Source organism: Stylophora pistillata, chromosome 8, assembly GCF_964205215.1.
Source record: "Stylophora pistillata chromosome 8, jaStyPist1.2, whole genome shotgun sequence".
NCBI classification, from domain to species: domain Eukaryota; kingdom Metazoa; phylum Cnidaria; class Anthozoa; order Scleractinia; family Pocilloporidae; genus Stylophora; species Stylophora pistillata.
Window position 1 is genome coordinate 11,264,999 of NC_142526.1, and position 16,755 is coordinate 11,281,753.

Genomic DNA, 16,755 nt, shown 5'->3' on the forward strand with positions numbered 1-16,755 from the left:
GTGATCGACATGGACCAAATCACTGAGCAATTTGTCTACTTCCTTAGTCATATTTTAAACAGTCCCAACGTTTTCAATTTAGGGCATCCCAGGATCTGTTTTAGTTTCTTTTTAACCCGAGGCCAACTTGGTTGGGCAGGTCGTGGAACTTATGCATTATTAATTGAAAGACAAGGTAAGAAATTCCTCTGTACTGTACTGAATGGATTTGCGATTCACAGCAAATTTCCGGGGTGCAGCGAAAACCAGATGCCCTCTATTTTTGAGGCTTCCGATGCTTGATTGTTTGATTATAGTTGGAAGAACAAAAATTTAGAAGTCTTCGACGTAATTAATTAAGATTATTAAAAGAATGGGGGTGAAGGAAATGGGTGAAAGGTTCTGCTTTGCCGGACACAACAAAATCGATCGGGAGGGCAGCCGGGCTCTTGAATAACCTTCACATCGTTTGAAAGTCGAGTGCCATTTTTTTTTTTTATTTCTGCCAAATCTATTAGAGCAGAAAACTAAAATCATTTGCTTCATAACATGGACACCAGGATAATACACAAAGGACAGTGTACAATGTTTTAGCAAGTTATTATAATCACCATTTAGTTTTGGTTAAAGCATAAAAATGTGATGATGATTTAGGGCAATTCCAGGGGAAATTGTTTGCAGGTAAAAGTTTTCTCCATAGTTCCAGTTGTGTTGATTCACCATTTGTATCAATAAACCCAAAAAGAAACTTCCAAAGTATGTCTTTAGACAGTTGTTTTGGACGCACACTCGTACTTGTAGTCCATTCGGAGGAGGCTGTTACTAGCGAAGATGATCTGAAAATGAATCTACTGCGGCATTTCCCAACGGAATTGGTCCAAGGCCACCTGGATGAGACTTGTTAACCCAGCAAGGAAGTTTCCACCAGTAGCTCCGGAAGACTCTTGTCTTCTAATGCTTGGTTTTGCAGTGTAGTTGACGTAGCGGCAACTTTATCAACCATTAGTCTTTGAGCAGTTTGCATCCTCTCAAGTGGCTCTTTCGCCGTGATACTTTCCGTTCAGTTCGTTGATCTTGTCTAGAATATTCCACATGATTACGACGTAGTAAATGCCCGCTTGTCTCACCTATGATTTAAGCGTCTGCAAACGGCCCTTTAAGCAACGACTGGTTGCTGTTGATATTTTTAAGTGCATTATGATGAAAGATGCAAGGGTTGCTATAGAAACAGTTATGATATGAAAATAATTTGCTGATTACAGCCATTGACCCATCAGCTGACATAGAAACTGAGCTTCTACAGTGTAGCCGGGCATTTGCTCCTCTCTAGGAATTCAACTAAGTCCCACTAACTGACTCGTCAGATAAACTGCACAGTAAACATGTCTTTTCAAAAATGTCATAGGTTCCTTTGGAAAAATTGGTTTGAAAGAGTTCTTAATTCAGTTCTAAGTATTTTAAGTTTTTCAATGGAAATAATAAATGCAATAGGCTTAGCATTCGCTCTAATTCCCTGTTACCTTTAACGTTTTGTATTTTTTTACCTACCGATAGTTTATGGTAGCAAGAACAGTTTCTCCATGGAAAAAATGCCATGAGTACGGTAGTCGCCATAATGCTCGACCTTTTCATTTCGTTCATTTTTCCATAATGATTGAATGGTAATAATTCAAGTTTCCGCTCCACAGTGAAATATTACAGGAGTTCACTGCATTTGCTCTGATGCTCTTTTCATTCTATTAACGCTCGATATTTCCCTAACGGTTTTATAGTCCCTTTGTAGTCATGGTAACGTTGCTTTTCATGATAAAACACTGCCAATAATAAGTATATATAAAAGTGAGCCTTGCCATACATATGGTGGTCAGACTCTGTTGCCTGTACATTATAATTTGAATATATCAACAAAGTTGAAATGGTAAATTGGCCACCGTTACGATTATAAAAGCTGACGTTTCGAGCGTTAACCCTTCGTCGGAGCGAATGCCGAAGGGCTAACGCTATTCGCTCCGACGAAGGGCTAACGTTCGAAACGTCAGCTTTAATAATCGTAACGGTGGCCAATTTACCATTTCAACTTTGTTGATATATTGAAATTATTTCGTTACCCCCACCGACGCAGCCCCAAACAGTTTCTTTAGAAACTATCAGCCTTTATTGCCTGTACATTAATTGCGCTTGTTTTTATTGATTATGTTTGTCAGTTGAATGGAATAATTGTGTTGTTACATTTCTGTCAACGGAAGTTTGCAACAAAATATACAAATATAAATAAACATCTTTTCTAATCTTATTGAAAAAAGTAATTGTTTTCTTTGTTTTAAATTACAGAGAACATTTCATTACGACTCAAAGTTTTGGAGCTATAAGAGACCAAGGTACCGACCTACTGGAAAACATCCTCATCCGTGCCATCTTCCTGGGTCGTTACTCGTGGAAGTGGCTGATTGGTTCACAATACTCCTTGAACTGAAGCTCCACTGCAATAAGGAAGGCCGAAGGGTTCATTGGGGAGGGAGGAGACCTTCGTCAATCCAAGCAAGAATCGGCATCATTGCTAACCAGCAGAATTTCTGCTTTTCTTGTAACTCCAGGATTGATTTTGGTACGGGAGGTCTACGGGATGACTCCAACACGTGTGGAAACGAAGTAACATATTCCCTCGATAATGGAGAGAAGCACATCAAAGGCGCCATCACGGGGGTACATCTTAGTGCAGTGACATGCACCATGAACTTCCCAACTTTTAAGCGGAGAAGCCATCTTGAAGTAGGAAAATGTAGTGAGGTAAGGCTTACCAGCTTATAAAGCGATGGGTTTAATTTCGTAAAATTACCATGATTAAACTAATTAATTGAGTAAAAGTACATTTGTTGTATTAGGGTGGTCGCAAGTAATATTTGAAGAAAGAAAGAGGTCGAACAATAGTAAATAATAAAATAAATTATAATATAACACCAAATAACAGAAAATATGAAATTTTTTAAAATATGGGCAGGAAAGACATTTTATGGAAAATCATTGTCAAAAAGCGGTTTAATTATGAAGGCTTCTTCCCATTGCAAGTTCTCCCCAAACCCCTTTGCCAGATTGGCCCCTTAGGTAACACAAGTTACCCCCGGCCATCTTTATCAGCTCGTCCCCGCGTGTTTCAACCCGTTTCTTTACGGACTAACATATTCCTTTTTCGGTCGAAATCACAATTTATTTTGATCAATATACAATTCACAGCAAACCCAGAACAAAGTTCGATCAACGTGCAAATTTTTAGGCGCGTTAATGAACGCACCGGTAAAGCTATGCCGCTAAATTATTCAAAGCTTGATCTGGTTTGAAAAAGCTCAAACGCGTTTTTGATTGACATCTTCACTTAATCAATACAGAGAAACAGTCTACGTGTCCTTTTGAAAATTTGGCTTAATCTTAAACAGATTTAAATTTCAGGGAAGAAGAATTTGTATTTTATGTTGATTGAAAATTTAAAAGTCTTTAGAGCTAGGGACAACTTCGTTGAAGGGTAAATGCTTAAAGGTTAATCACTGTTCTGTATAAAAACCGACATTCTTTGTCAACAGAATTAGTTATCAGATACAATGAAATATATGAAGTTCATATATTTTGAACTGCGGTATTAGATACGTATGATGCACGATCCTCGCAGTAGACAGCGCTATTTAAGCAATAGCGAAAATCAGACCTGAAAAAAATCAGGCCTGTACGGGATTCGAACCACTGACCTCTGCGATACCAGTGCAGCGCTCTACCAATTGAGGTAACAAGCCAACTGGGAGCAGGCCGTTAAGTTGATTCGTAATAAACCCGTGAAAGTGATAAGTCAGATACAATGAAATATATGAACTTCATATATTTTGAACTGCGGTATTAGATACATCATACGTATCTAATACCGCAGTTCAAAATATATGAACTTCATATATTTCATTGTATCTGACTTATCACTTTCACGGGTTTATTACGAATCAACTTAACGGCCTGCTCCCAGTTGGCTTGTTACCTCAATTGGTAGAGCGCTGCACTAGTATCGCAGAGGTCAGTGGTTCGAATCCCGTACAGGCCTGATTTTTTTCAGGTCTGATTTTCGCTATTGCTTAAGTAGCGCTGTCTACTGCGAGGATCGTGCATCATACGTATAGAATTAGTTATATCATTATTCTTTGTCAGTGCAGGCGGTCGCGACAAACAAATGATCTCACGCAGATGTTTTGAACATGAAAAGCAACTGGAACGCTCATCGATCGAACAGCGAGAGTCACAAAAGAACTGTTGAACGCTTTGAACGAGTAGACGTTAATATTATTTATGTTCGACAACCTCGGTCACTGTATTTACATGGTACTTGAATGTACATCATTATCATTTATAAATGGTATTTATATTTAAACTTGTCCTTATAAGTCAAGTCCGACACAGAGGTCGCAGTTTCCCTTTTGTGGACCAACCGTGGACGAAAGTTAATAAAATAAACTGTGATCTGACATCTTGATGATTTGTTCGGAAGCGAAACGAAAAATCAAAACGAACACGTTTATTCCAACACGGAAAACTGTAAACTCGCGGTAAACGACAACGACCGTTAAACAAACCGCCACTCGATGAACTAAAAAACTTTCAACTCTCCCAATAAGAAAATTGCACACGTCAAAAATAAAACGGTCCGCGTGATTTTCTTACGAAAATATTTAACCTACGTAGTCCCAAAGCACGCGCACGCGAGTCGCGTTAACACGATTCTTTACGGGCTAATTTATATTATCAACCCATTTGTTAAAACCAAAGTATCTAGTGATACCCCCCACCGAATAAATACCACAGTTTCTCAAGAAACTGATCCCCCTTTATTTGATTTCTTCGGAACTAGGGATCCCTCTCTTTTGAAACTAGCCGTGAAAATGCAAAACAGGTGGACGGAAAATTCAGTTTGCTTGAACACAGCCCTCAGTAACTTTATCGCAGTCCTTATCGTTTGACTCATTTTAATTATACAAAATATAAGGACCATAGACAAAACAATGAGAGTCTTAATTAATGATGTGAGCACGCATGCATGCACAAAAATTAGTCAATTCGTTAAAATAAACAAAAAATTGGTTTGAAAAATCGCTCTATCGCCGCTCTCTAAATTGGCTTTTCATTCTTCAGTACGGACAGCTATATTGTGAGTCTATGATTATTTCTTTGCACGGATCTGTCTGCAGTGAATAATGTTAAAATAAACTTAAACTCAGGATTTGTCTATAGGATGACGTTGAATACGAGCAAGAAAATACGAGTCATGATAAACAATTATAACAAATAATAACGAAGCAAAATCACCACAGTAAGTTATTCACCGGTTGAGAAACACAGCAAAACTGAAGAATTTTCTAACGTTGATCAGTTCTCAAGATGCGTTTGTTAATTGCAGTTTATTTCGTCGCTAATGTTCTCCCACTATTCGTTGTTGTAATCAACGCCAGACGACAATCCTGTACCGCCAATCACTGCGGTGCGATCAGTATAGCTATCGGGAAGCTGGAAACGAAAGTGAACAATTTGATTGCGTTTATAAAGGACGCTTTGCCTTCAGATGAGCCTCCAGGTACTTTTTTCGATGATATTTTAGGGAGCGGCATTTAATATTTTCATCTTTAAAGAGTTTTCAACTCGCTAACACTCTAAAACCGCAGTCTTGTCTTTCTTACAGCCCGTCCCTTCTCTTCTTGCAAGGAGCAGTACGACAAAGGAAAGTAAGGATGTAGTACAATGTTTTAATTTCAAATTCCAAATCGCTCGCTCGATGTTTACAGACCATTGTTGTAGGTATAATGACTCTGCTCGTGCATGCATTCGGGCTGGCTCAATCCGTTGTAATACTTTATTTTTCATGATGAGGTCGAGACGAAGCCAAGTGTACCCGCTGATGTTTGGTTCTCAAAAGATTCCTGTTTACTGTCACATGGGAAACTTTGGATGTGGTGGTGGAGGATGGACGCTGGCCATGAAGATTGACGGTACAAAGGTAAAATCCCTGCCTCCTTTAAGAAATTTTTAATGTTATTGAAATCTATAAAAAAATAATAATAAAAATAAATAAAAGTGCAAGTCTTTAATTTTTTCCAGAGAACCTTCCATTACAATTCCCATTTCTGGAGCGACAAAAATGCGTACAACCTTGCTGTAGGCAAGACTGGCTTTGATTCACAACAGACCAAGCTACCAACCTACTGGAATACTCCCTTCTCCAAGATCTGTCTCGGTATGAAGATCGGCAATCAGTTAAAATTCATCGTCCTCCATAAGCAGGCCGACTCTCTGCACTCAATAATTGCTGATGGGAAATACCGCGCTACCTCACTTGGTCGTTATACGTGGAAGTCGCTGATTGGTTCAAAAGCCTCCTTACAGCGCAACTGTAACAAGGAAGGATTCAACGCGAAGTGTACCGCTGGAACAGGAGGACTGGCAAGGATTGGTTTTGTTGCAAATAACGAAAACGACTGCACTAATTGTGATTCTAGAATTGGGTTTGGCACAGGAAATAGGTTAAATGAGCCTTTCACTTGTGGCAACAGGGCTAGATGGTCAGCGGATAATGGCAACAAAGACATCAAAGCCATGGGGTACATCCTAGTGCAGTGAAAGGGAAACTGTACGTTATCCACGACCTGGTTCAGAACTCAGGCTCCATGAATTAAAGTATAGAAGTAGCTTATGGGGTTTAAAGTAACTGATAATGAGCAGAAATGTTTTCAGTATCGTGATCGGGGATTGAACTGAAGCATGACAGGCGGCTAAACATTCTAATGTAAGACGCTTTTACTAGTTAGTAATTTGGCAGAAAAAGTTAAATCATTTTAGTAGACTATGGCTATTCGATTTCATTGGTAACCTCTTTTTCCAGTTACTTATTTTAATAAAGCTTGATGATTCTTGTTGGGTTACTTGCTGATCTGGTCCATTTGTGTTTTGTTCTTATGGTCACTCTTCTATTTAACTAAACTGCGAACGAAACTAAGACCTTTTTTTTATTTAATTTAATTTTTTTATTTTTGATTTAAGGATTTGTACCACGTACTGGAGCAGAAATAATTGGACATAGGTCCCCTACGAGGTTTAAGCTCCAACAAACCCACCCATCCCACCCCAGGGGAGGACATCCATCAAACAGTAATCTCATGCGTGGGAAATTAACGTCTCCTACCCCTAACCCTGCAGGAGACAAGACCTCCATTTATTCGTCCCTATCCGAAAAGACTAGAATATCTAACCATTTCTTGATGTTATAGAAAGGTAGCCTATTCTTCTCAATTATTTTAAGACCTTGAGTGTTGGCCCGGCCGGGGCTGGAACCCTCGACCTCCCGCACAACAGTCCAGCGCTCTATCCATTGAGCTAACCGGCTGGCTAAGTAAAACCATCGTTCCTTATTTTTGATTTCCTCTTCTGTTTATGTAAAACATGTTGGCGATGAAAGAGGGAATTCACAATTGGAGAGTTTACAACTGAAAAAAAATCTTATTTAGAGATACCATTGTGCTTTTTTCTCTGGAAATAAGTATATGCATCATCCCAGTATTCAACTGGTAGAAGTAGAGATTATTAACTGGAAGAAAGACAAAGCAGGGATTTTAATAAGCCGAAAGAGAGGGGGGAAGGTCAAAACAGTAAAATATGATGTGATCCTCATTAAAATTTCAAATAACTTGAAATGCCATTGACTGTAGTCATGTCTCATGAAAGATTTATATTCAGAACTGGCGACAGCTTTTTGGCTGAAAAGGGTACGGGAAAAGAATAATTTTCATAAAGTGATATAGTCTTGAGTAGGTTCTCAGTTTGTACGTCTTCAAAGTAATTCTTAATTTGACTTTGTCTTGGTCTCGTTCTCTTGCTTTTGATTTACTGAAGCTATTTTTGAGTCATACCGTGAAAGGCTACCTTAAGAACGAGTCTCTGTAAGAATCAAACAACTTGGGAAATGAAAATTTTAACCCACTTCATACTTTACATGCAGTTAAATAGCCGGAGGAATGTACAAAAACGCCCTTTTTAAATGTTGCAACACTTTTGTTGCCAGGGTAACAATAGATAATTTTTCCCGGCGGGGAGCCTTGCTTACAAACAAACGTTTCTGTACAGACTTAAAGTCCATTAAAAAGATACAAAAACTGGTGCATTCAATGCTTCATGAGAATCAATGTAAACGCAGTAACCGATGAATTGTCAAGGTACACTTTCGGCCATTTTGTCTATGGGGCAGAACAGCTAAAATATTTTTTCTTAATTTCTCCAAAAACACACCGATCCTGGAACTGAGACTAATTCCTTAGTTAGTCTTAATGTTCTAGTTGCTAAATCAGTAAAACTCTCTTTCCGGTTGGGAGTTACTTTTTAGAAGGGCAGTTCACGAACTGACCTCAAAAATCCATTGTTGCAAATTTTGATGATGTTTTCATTTCGACTTTTCAACGAACAAACTTTTCAGATAAAGTTACTGCATACATGCGTTTAATAAGAGCCAATCTCATGATCAATGTCTCACAGAAAACTACCGGCTTTTAGCCGTTATTTTATATCCGTCAAAATAAAGCTTTGCTTGAACTCTCAGTCTCATGATTAGGCTCGATGTATGGTTTCCTCTCTGCGAGGAATCATCCTTGAAATGAGCTTCAAAGAAAGTTCCAATTACCTTAGGCGGTAGCTTCGCTCTAGTGTTCATCGTAAGGGGTTACCGACCAGGCCCCGGATGTTCGAAGGATGGATAACGCTATACACTGGATAAATCTCTATCCGGTGGATAGCGCAGTACGTTTTGGTAACACTTATCCGCTGGATAGCGATTTATCCGTTGGATAGCGTTATCCGCCCTTTGAACAACCGGAGCCAGATGGTTAGAAATACGTTAGCAACAGACACTGGATTTTCATATAGTGTTTGTCAAAGACAGTTTGCGTAGAATCGACTTTATGTTGTACAGGCACACTCTTAGCCCCTATGGCGTCTCCCTAAAGGTCCAGATCTGGAATATCTTTTGTTTCTTTCTTTAAGTTGGTGTTCTTGATTTGGAAAAGGTGAACCCTCAGATCCTGCTATATGAGGTCATCATGGCTATCGGAGAGTCAAGGCTTCCAGATGCCGCCAAGACGTCTTTAAAATATGGCCCCGTTTGTTAAGGATGTATACAGAGCGGGTGTACGATTTTGACAACTCTGCAGCTATTTCGCTGGACATGGAGTCCAAACCAAACACCGTTGCCGGAGGCAAATAACCTGCCACCCCAGCGGACAAGGAAGAGAGAAGGAAAAAGGCAGTTCTTATTCGCTACCATCGGCACAAGCACGCTTAATTTATTAATTTCTCCGCCTCCCGGTTAGCTCAATTGGTATAACGCTGGACTTTTGTGCGGGAGGTCGAGAGTTCGACTCCGGCCGGACCAACACTCAGGGTCTTTAAATAACTGAGAAGAAAGTGCTGCCTTTGTAATAATATCTGCAAATAGTTAGACTTTCTAGTCTTCTCGGATAGGGACGATAAATGGAGGTCCCGTCTCACAAGCCCTTATATGTGATAAAAAAATTGTGGGACGTTAAAGAACCCACAGACTCTTCGAAAAGAGTAGGGCACGTAGTGCCCGGTGTTGTGGTCTATCTTTGTGTAGTGTCTAATCTAGGGTGAATTGGGGAGGGAAGGTGAGATCAATACATGGACTGAAGTGGCTGCATATTGCGCCTGATGAATTCTGACGTCCGATCTCACCTTAACTGATTGTAAAGCGCGACTGATTATCTATATAGTAGTTTGCGCTATATAAATGTTAAATTGTTGTTGTTGTTGTTATTTAAAGAGAAGCCACTCCATCTGGTCCATCACCCTTTCCGTCTTCAAAGACAGTCATCATGTAAAGAATCCTCTTTTGAGTAAGGCCAAAGTTACATTCTACGTTTACTTAGAGAGAATGAGGTCTGGAACCGTTAAAACCTTTTAGAAACGTGACTGACTATTTACAACTGTAGCCTACGTTTGCTATTGTTTCAAAGTTATTGAAGCCGTTCGAAATCAGCAAAGTGGGAAGAAAGAACATACAAACTGTTCCAATGAGGCCTTAAGGCATTGATGTCAAGATTATTATAAGCGAAAACGACCCCGCTAATCTACGCCTTTATGAAGCATTTTACATTAGAAAGTACAAGCCCATACTCAGTTCCCGGGAAGACTGTAATCAATTCGCAGACCTTCTATTTTTAGTATTTTCTTTTCTAGACCATTCTTTAGCGCTCTTAGAGGTCCTTTGTCTAGAGTAGGTCCATCAGTAGAGCCTTATGTTCCATTCACAGTTTATTTATTATATAGCTTTCATACATAGTCGTATCTTTTACACATTTCACCGTACACTTTCTTCGCATATATATATATAGCGTGCTCGTAACATTTTCTTATCCCTGATGATGCCGTTGATCGGCGAGAGCTTGGATTTTGAATTTTACTTTTAGACAGCAGTTTAAGGCCTCTTGGAACAGTTTGTTTGTTTTTAAGTATGAAGATCACAAAATAAGTTTTTGCTTAAATCAGTGTGTACGGATCTTGATTACTTCATCATGAATTTCGGTCCAAACCTCGGTCTTATTAACTTGTCCGAAAATAATATTGATCAAAAGGGGTCTCATTCTGAACTCAATTTGTTTTTCAACCTAAAGGCACTAATCACGGAGGTGTCAATCAAACAAAATAATATTTCACACTTTCTCTCGGAAACGGTTATATTCAGCTTTCACGGAAGCTGTTGCAGTTCTGTCTAAGAGGAATCTTTTGCGTTTCTTCACAAATTCAGTTGTTTGAAATCAACCACCATAAAATAAAATTGCTGTTTGACCAAAAGGATGCCTTCGCTAACTTCAGGCGTAAAGTCAATCACCCAGGGCATCCTCTCGCAAATCATCTCGCATTTCCATCATTGACAAATCCCTCACAAAAGCGAAGCAAAGGACCAGCTCATTTCAAATAATTTTTCAAATGTACAGAAACGTTAACTATCAGACACTGGAATAAATTTCGCAGTGCGCGTGTTTTGGTTGAACATGGGCTATGAAATTCCCGGAACTGTTTACTTGTATACAGGGTTTGCTTAATGGCTGCTTTTCTAGTATTTCTTTTTCGTTATCTCTAAAATCATGAAGAATGGAATTTTTTCAAATCACGGCTCGGTCCTCTTCCCGCTTTTTACACCACATTCTCTCGCCATAGCAACTGATGTTAAAAGTGCCAATGTTTCAAAGTAAATTAAACTTCAGACGAGATCGTAAAATCAACGCAGCAAGAGCTGAGGGAAATTTTGAAAGGCGTGCCCATGTTTTTAAAACTTTATTTACAAATTCTCAATTGTACAATGACACTGACATAATTGAACCACTGGTATCTTAAAAGTTGGATAAGTATGATAAAAATTCTCTCTCTCTCTAAGATTGATTTCTGCCGCTAACTTGAATCATAAGGCTTTTCTCTTAGTCTATAAATAAGCACCTTTTTTCTAATACACGAGTAAAATATGCAGGATTTATTGACCTAGCGTGCACGTGAGGTCAAGATGGCTGTATATTGGACGAGTTTTTATTTTGCGTTTTTATGGACCGAGTCGGAATCCATAAAAACGCAAAAAAAAAAAAAAAAGAGCCAGTCGTTTAATTTTTTCTTTTTCTGACTGTTTTCTGCCGGTATTGTCTAGAAGTAACAAAAGTTTGTAAGTCCGTTTCACACATTATTTTTCTTGCGCAGGATCAACACGAGAAATCCTGAGCGGGTGAGATGGGCCCATCTTGCTTAGGGAATAAAGGATCTCTTATTTTGCAAAAAGATTTCGCTTTGATAAGAATCAAGAATGACTTTGTTATTTCAAGAGCCGGAAAAGAAAGCTAACTGTGTTGCTTTGTAACAAAATAAACCCAAGGGGGTCGCTTAACCTTTTCTTTGTTTTGACTGTTTTCTGTCGCTTTTTGCAACGTTATCGCCGACATTGTCCAAAAATTACAAACTTTGTGAGTCCGCTCCACGCACTCTTTTCCTCACGGAATCAGTACGGGAAATCCCGAGCGGACTAGATGGGCCCGCTCGGGTAGACAATCAGAACACAGGATTTGCCTCATCTTGCCCGTGCGCACTGCCAGCTAAATAATAAATCAGCTTATATTTGCAACTCTAAACGTAACGATTCATCTTAGTTGTACTCTTCATTAAACCAAAAGCTACCTCAGAGGCATATTACTGAAATTTAACTGAAATACGAAAGCACGATTTTCAGTACTAGTTAAAATCATAAGAATAGAAAAGATAAACCAATGGTTTTGATTTCACCAGTGAAGGCCCGACGCGGAATGTTTTATAATTCCAATCAAAACTAGGCCCTTTTTGAATAATTTTTATTCTTTGAATTAATATGTATTCACGAATACTTAGTTGCAGTATCATGCGCCAAAGAGTGTCTCAACAGCGTTAACCGTTGGCTATAAATTGGCAACAAATTTAGCTGTTAGGCGTGAAAACCGTCTAATTTCAATCGTTAGCCGTAAAAAGAGTTTATTCTAGAGTGCATATTTTAATGATAAGGAAAAAGAAATTAACCGTTAGCCGTAATATGGCTATATATTACCTCATTAAGACCCTCACCGAAGCAAAAAAAAGTTTTTAGGTTATTGCTAGCTTTGCTAGCTCTTCTAACATCTCTAAGTTTTTGATGCTAACAGAATTGGTATGACAAGAACGATACTGCCGATCGTGTTTGATTCTTTTTAACGTCATTACCTTTGCTACCGCTATTGATAAGGCTGTTTTAGTTTCTAATTTTGTTGCTTTCTTTTTACTGCTGTTTCCATTGCTCGTGCTGATACTTTACTTAAGATCTCTAAAGATCATTTTACGGTGATGATGCTATGCCCGTTGCTAGTAATAATGAAGAATCAAACATCTACGACAATATATAATGTGCCACAGATTTGATTAAACCTTTGTCGCGCTAACATGTTAGTCTTCTTTAACTAGTTTCCAGTCTTTCTGAATGAATCAAATTAAAAGTTGCAGAGCACTAATAAAATAGTTTAGGCGAAATAAATGTTTGTGAGGTGCGAGGAAATTTGATCACTGCCACTTATGATATTGCTTGTCTAAGAAGAGATGTCTATTTTTAGGCGGAAACAGTAGCAGTTCCCGATCTTTGAATAGGAGGAAAAGCAGCTGCAGCGGCAGTTTCGTTTGTGTGTGTTTGTGCAGTGGCAGTTTCATTTGTGTGTTTGTAATGAGAGATCTACGACTGTACCATATGACAATGAGATGGCTTGATGTGATGGAAGGTAACGAGCAGTTAGAGTCAGACGAGGAAGCCTGGACAGGTTGATGACTCTTTACTCGACGTTTGGTTCTGTAAAGGATGAGGGTGGAAACGTTTTTAGTCGACGATGGCGTGGGTTGGACTCGCGGGGAGATCCATCTTTTGGAGGCTTAGGCTTTAAAAGATCTTTCAGAGTACATCCCCTCGCCAACTTCTCTCTCTGTTCAGTAATTATCTTCTTATTCCAATAAACCGCCACAATGAGCGTGAGAATAATCTTCTCATAGAGATCTATCGTTCCTCTGAGCTCGGCATTTGTCTTCTCCAAATTGTCAAAGTCGTTCAATATTTTGGGCGAGGCATCTTCCACCTTTTTCTCCTCTAGCTCTCTTTCGAACTTGGCATTTTCGATTGAAAATTCTTCAACCGGTGCGTTCCATCCGGTACTTTCTTTCTGTGTGTCCACATCTGAAGATATAAGATTGCATTTGAAATCTAAACTATAGAAGAGTCTTTGGACACTAACCTAATAGCTTTTCGTATGCTTCTCTCCGAAAGTTCTGCGCGGCGCGTTAACATCAATTCATACTTTCGCTGATTTGTCTTGACTCGCGAGAGGGACTTCGCTGAAAAGGAGAACTTGCTTTTAGTCTAGTGTTTAACCTGAGAATGATCCACTACCCAAATTCGTCAGCTTCATTTTTCCTTCAATAACATTGAGTAAAGGAACCATACCTTTATTGGAATCGTCTTTACCGAACCCACAAGACATTTTTTGGCGCTCCTCCAGTGGTAGAGTTTTTGTTCCCTTTCCTGCACCAGGACGTTCATTTGAGCTTTTTAGATGTTTGTTCTTCACGTTAAAATCTGTGGTTTCTTCCTGCGGAAAAAAAAATAATCACTGGAATTTAGTGCTTGTTGATGCTTAAAAAGCATTTCTGGACCACCATAATCTAGTCTCGAAAAGTATTAATAATATTAATATTAAGAAAAAAAAAAAAAAAAACAAGCAAGACGGATTTTTCAAAAACTCTCTTTAATTTGTTTTTGAATAAGAAAAGATTATTAAGAAACATGACTTAATCATTAATACGAGACATAGGTATGTCAGCTCAAGTCGCATTTTAGCTACCATTGTGGGGGAAAGACTTCAAGGTTCTTTCCCCTTGGTTCGATTGTAAGGGAAAGTCGTCATCGTTTTTCCTTCGCAATCCTATCCGACACTGGTGATAACTTAGGATTCGACAAAGGATGGCATATTTTTAGTTCGAAATCGATCGACGAGCTGGACGAATTCTCGAATGATTAATTTGCTCCAGATGCTATTTTTTAAACACAAGCATTGGAATGGCATACGCTGTCTTTCCTTGTATTTTTTTTTATACATAAACATATCCGTTAATATGAGACCAAAAATATGGATGTTGTGTTATATGGATTGAGTTCACAGCCCCTCGCTTTCCAGGCTATTAGCCAGTCCACTGCGCTACATCTGCACATGCTCAACTTTGTCAGAAAATTTTACAATTTTAAAAAGAACTTAAATGATACGTACAAAATGCACATCTCAGCCTGTAGACCATTTTTATCTGAACAAATCATCTTTCCATTTTTTAATTACAGTACCAGGAAGAACTTCTAAATAATTTGTCACATGGACATTTTTTTATCATCGAATTAAGTGTCAAATACAACTTTTTAAGTTGTATTTTGACAATTTATCAAAATTAACCTTTTATCAAATTACAAAGCGTATGATGCTCAGGAATGCCCGCAAGAAAGGTTTCAGTTTCTTATCGTACCTGTAAGGTGAGAAGTCCGTATTTTGAATGAGTGTGAAAGGGGCGAAATCTTTAAAGTTTGTACGTTGTTAAATCTAACTTTCCTTTTAAAAAAATCAGTCTTCTTAAATGGCCATCAAGCCAAATGGAAACAAATTCTGAAGTCGTTTAAATTTGTTTAAGCTAAATTCATTGGACGGTAAACGTGAAACTCGATTTAGATTAAGACCGGATCATTACGCTAATTTGGTACACTTATGGTGAAGATTACTGGAAAGCAGTCGACTTTTATTTTGGTTCATAATTTGGTTCCACCTTGCTTTTTATGAATCTGCTGTTGTGTGATTACGATTCACGAAATTCGAATCAAGCAGATCATAAAGCTATGAAGAAAACTTCGTTCGGAAAGGTGCTAAATCATGGAACTTTCTCAACCCTCCGTCTCTTGAACCGTTACTCCTCTCGGTCGTCACTAACACTCAATCTAACTTCACAAACACTGACGTACATCATATGGCTGTGCAGCGCAGCTTGAGCGAGACAGGATTCTGTTCAAGGCGAGAAAACAACTCTTCGAAAACCCACAATTCTAAGTTAAAATACTGTTCTGAAATCGATTCTTATGACAACAACGAAAAGTGAACGAAAAGAAAAATGTACCTTGTTCTGATACTCCATGGCTGTTGGGATGCTTTACTCTTCGCAGGCAAAGAAAATAATTCTGCCTCGCGTATAAGTGCGTCCTACATAAAGCTTACAAATTAATAATTGACGGTTCATTTAAAACGAAATGTAATCCGAGGACGGGTTAGCCGGTTTTCGGTAATCTTCTTTATATACAACATTCGATTCTGTCAAAAGTTATTAATAAAACTTACTCATTCCTTGTGTCTCCGTTGTTTTTTTGGCGATTTCTACTGTTTTGGGCTTGCTTTGCCATCACTGTGTTTACTGTTATCAGACGAAGTTTTCGTGACGCTTTCATGAAATAATCCTTGGCTTTTGCTCTAGACGTAGCTTGGGACGCCTGTGTTGCCAAACCGATTTTCAATCGCGTAGGAAAATGAAATTGAAATTGCTTTCAGTGGTTTTTTTGATTCTCGTTATTCGTTGCGCTGTAACAAAAGAAAAAAAAAAAAAAAAAAAAAAAAAAAGTTGGGCTTCAATTTTCGTTTTTCGTTTCCGTTTTCCGCTTTCGAATCGAATTTGGAAAACGGATTGCAAAATGCGTGTACCTTAGTCATGCGTGTACCTTAGTGCCAACCGTTTTTCACTTTCGTAGAAAAACGAAAATCAAATTTCATTTTCGTTTTTCGTTTTCGTCTGAAAATTGAAAAACGGATTACAAGTCAAGTACTTCGTTTTTCGTTTTCGCCAATGGCACTGAAACTGGCATTCTGTGGGAAAATTCTTTACTTCACGAGGGAATTCTATGCCGTGCCCCTTAAGTGCAGGTCAAATTCAAATCAATTTAATCAGACAAGTGAGACGTCATGCGACATTACAGAATAACTCACGGTAAAACAAGTAAACTCAAGGCAAAAAACAAATCCAACTCACGGCAAAATAAAATAACTAGTGGAAAAATAAAATAACTAGTGGCAAAATAAAATAACTCTCGGCAAAATATGATAAACTCACGGCGAAACAAATAAGTCACGGCAAAATCAAATAAGTCAC

The 16,755-nt window shown here is 38.5% G+C and overlaps 2 protein-coding genes across 2 annotated transcripts; one reads left to right on the forward strand and one right to left on the reverse strand.

Annotated features, from left to right (window-relative positions):
- The first annotated feature begins 5,309 nt into the window (after window positions 1-5,309).
- On the forward strand, window positions 5,310-6,920 carry LOC111336049 (putative skeletal organic matrix protein 5). The gene is made up of 4 exons (XM_022942076.2): window positions 5,310-5,578; window positions 5,684-5,726; window positions 5,872-5,998; window positions 6,100-6,920. Exons 1-4 carry the CDS (start codon window positions 5,386-5,388, stop codon window positions 6,616-6,618), a joined length of 882 nt encoding a protein of 293 aa, XP_022797811.2. The 5' UTR covers window positions 5,310-5,385; the 3' UTR covers window positions 6,619-6,920.
- A 4,249-nt stretch (window positions 6,921-11,169) lies between these two features.
- LOC148724968 (uncharacterized) lies at window positions 11,170-15,866 on the reverse strand. The gene is made up of 3 exons (XM_088729467.1): window positions 15,736-15,866; window positions 14,030-14,174; window positions 11,170-13,762 (listed from the first exon to the last, which is right to left on the reverse strand). Exons 1-3 carry the CDS (start codon window positions 15,751-15,753, stop codon window positions 13,368-13,370), a joined length of 558 nt encoding a protein of 185 aa, XP_088585593.1. The 5' UTR covers window positions 15,754-15,866; the 3' UTR covers window positions 11,170-13,367.
- Between the last annotated feature and the right edge of the window lie 889 nt (window positions 15,867-16,755).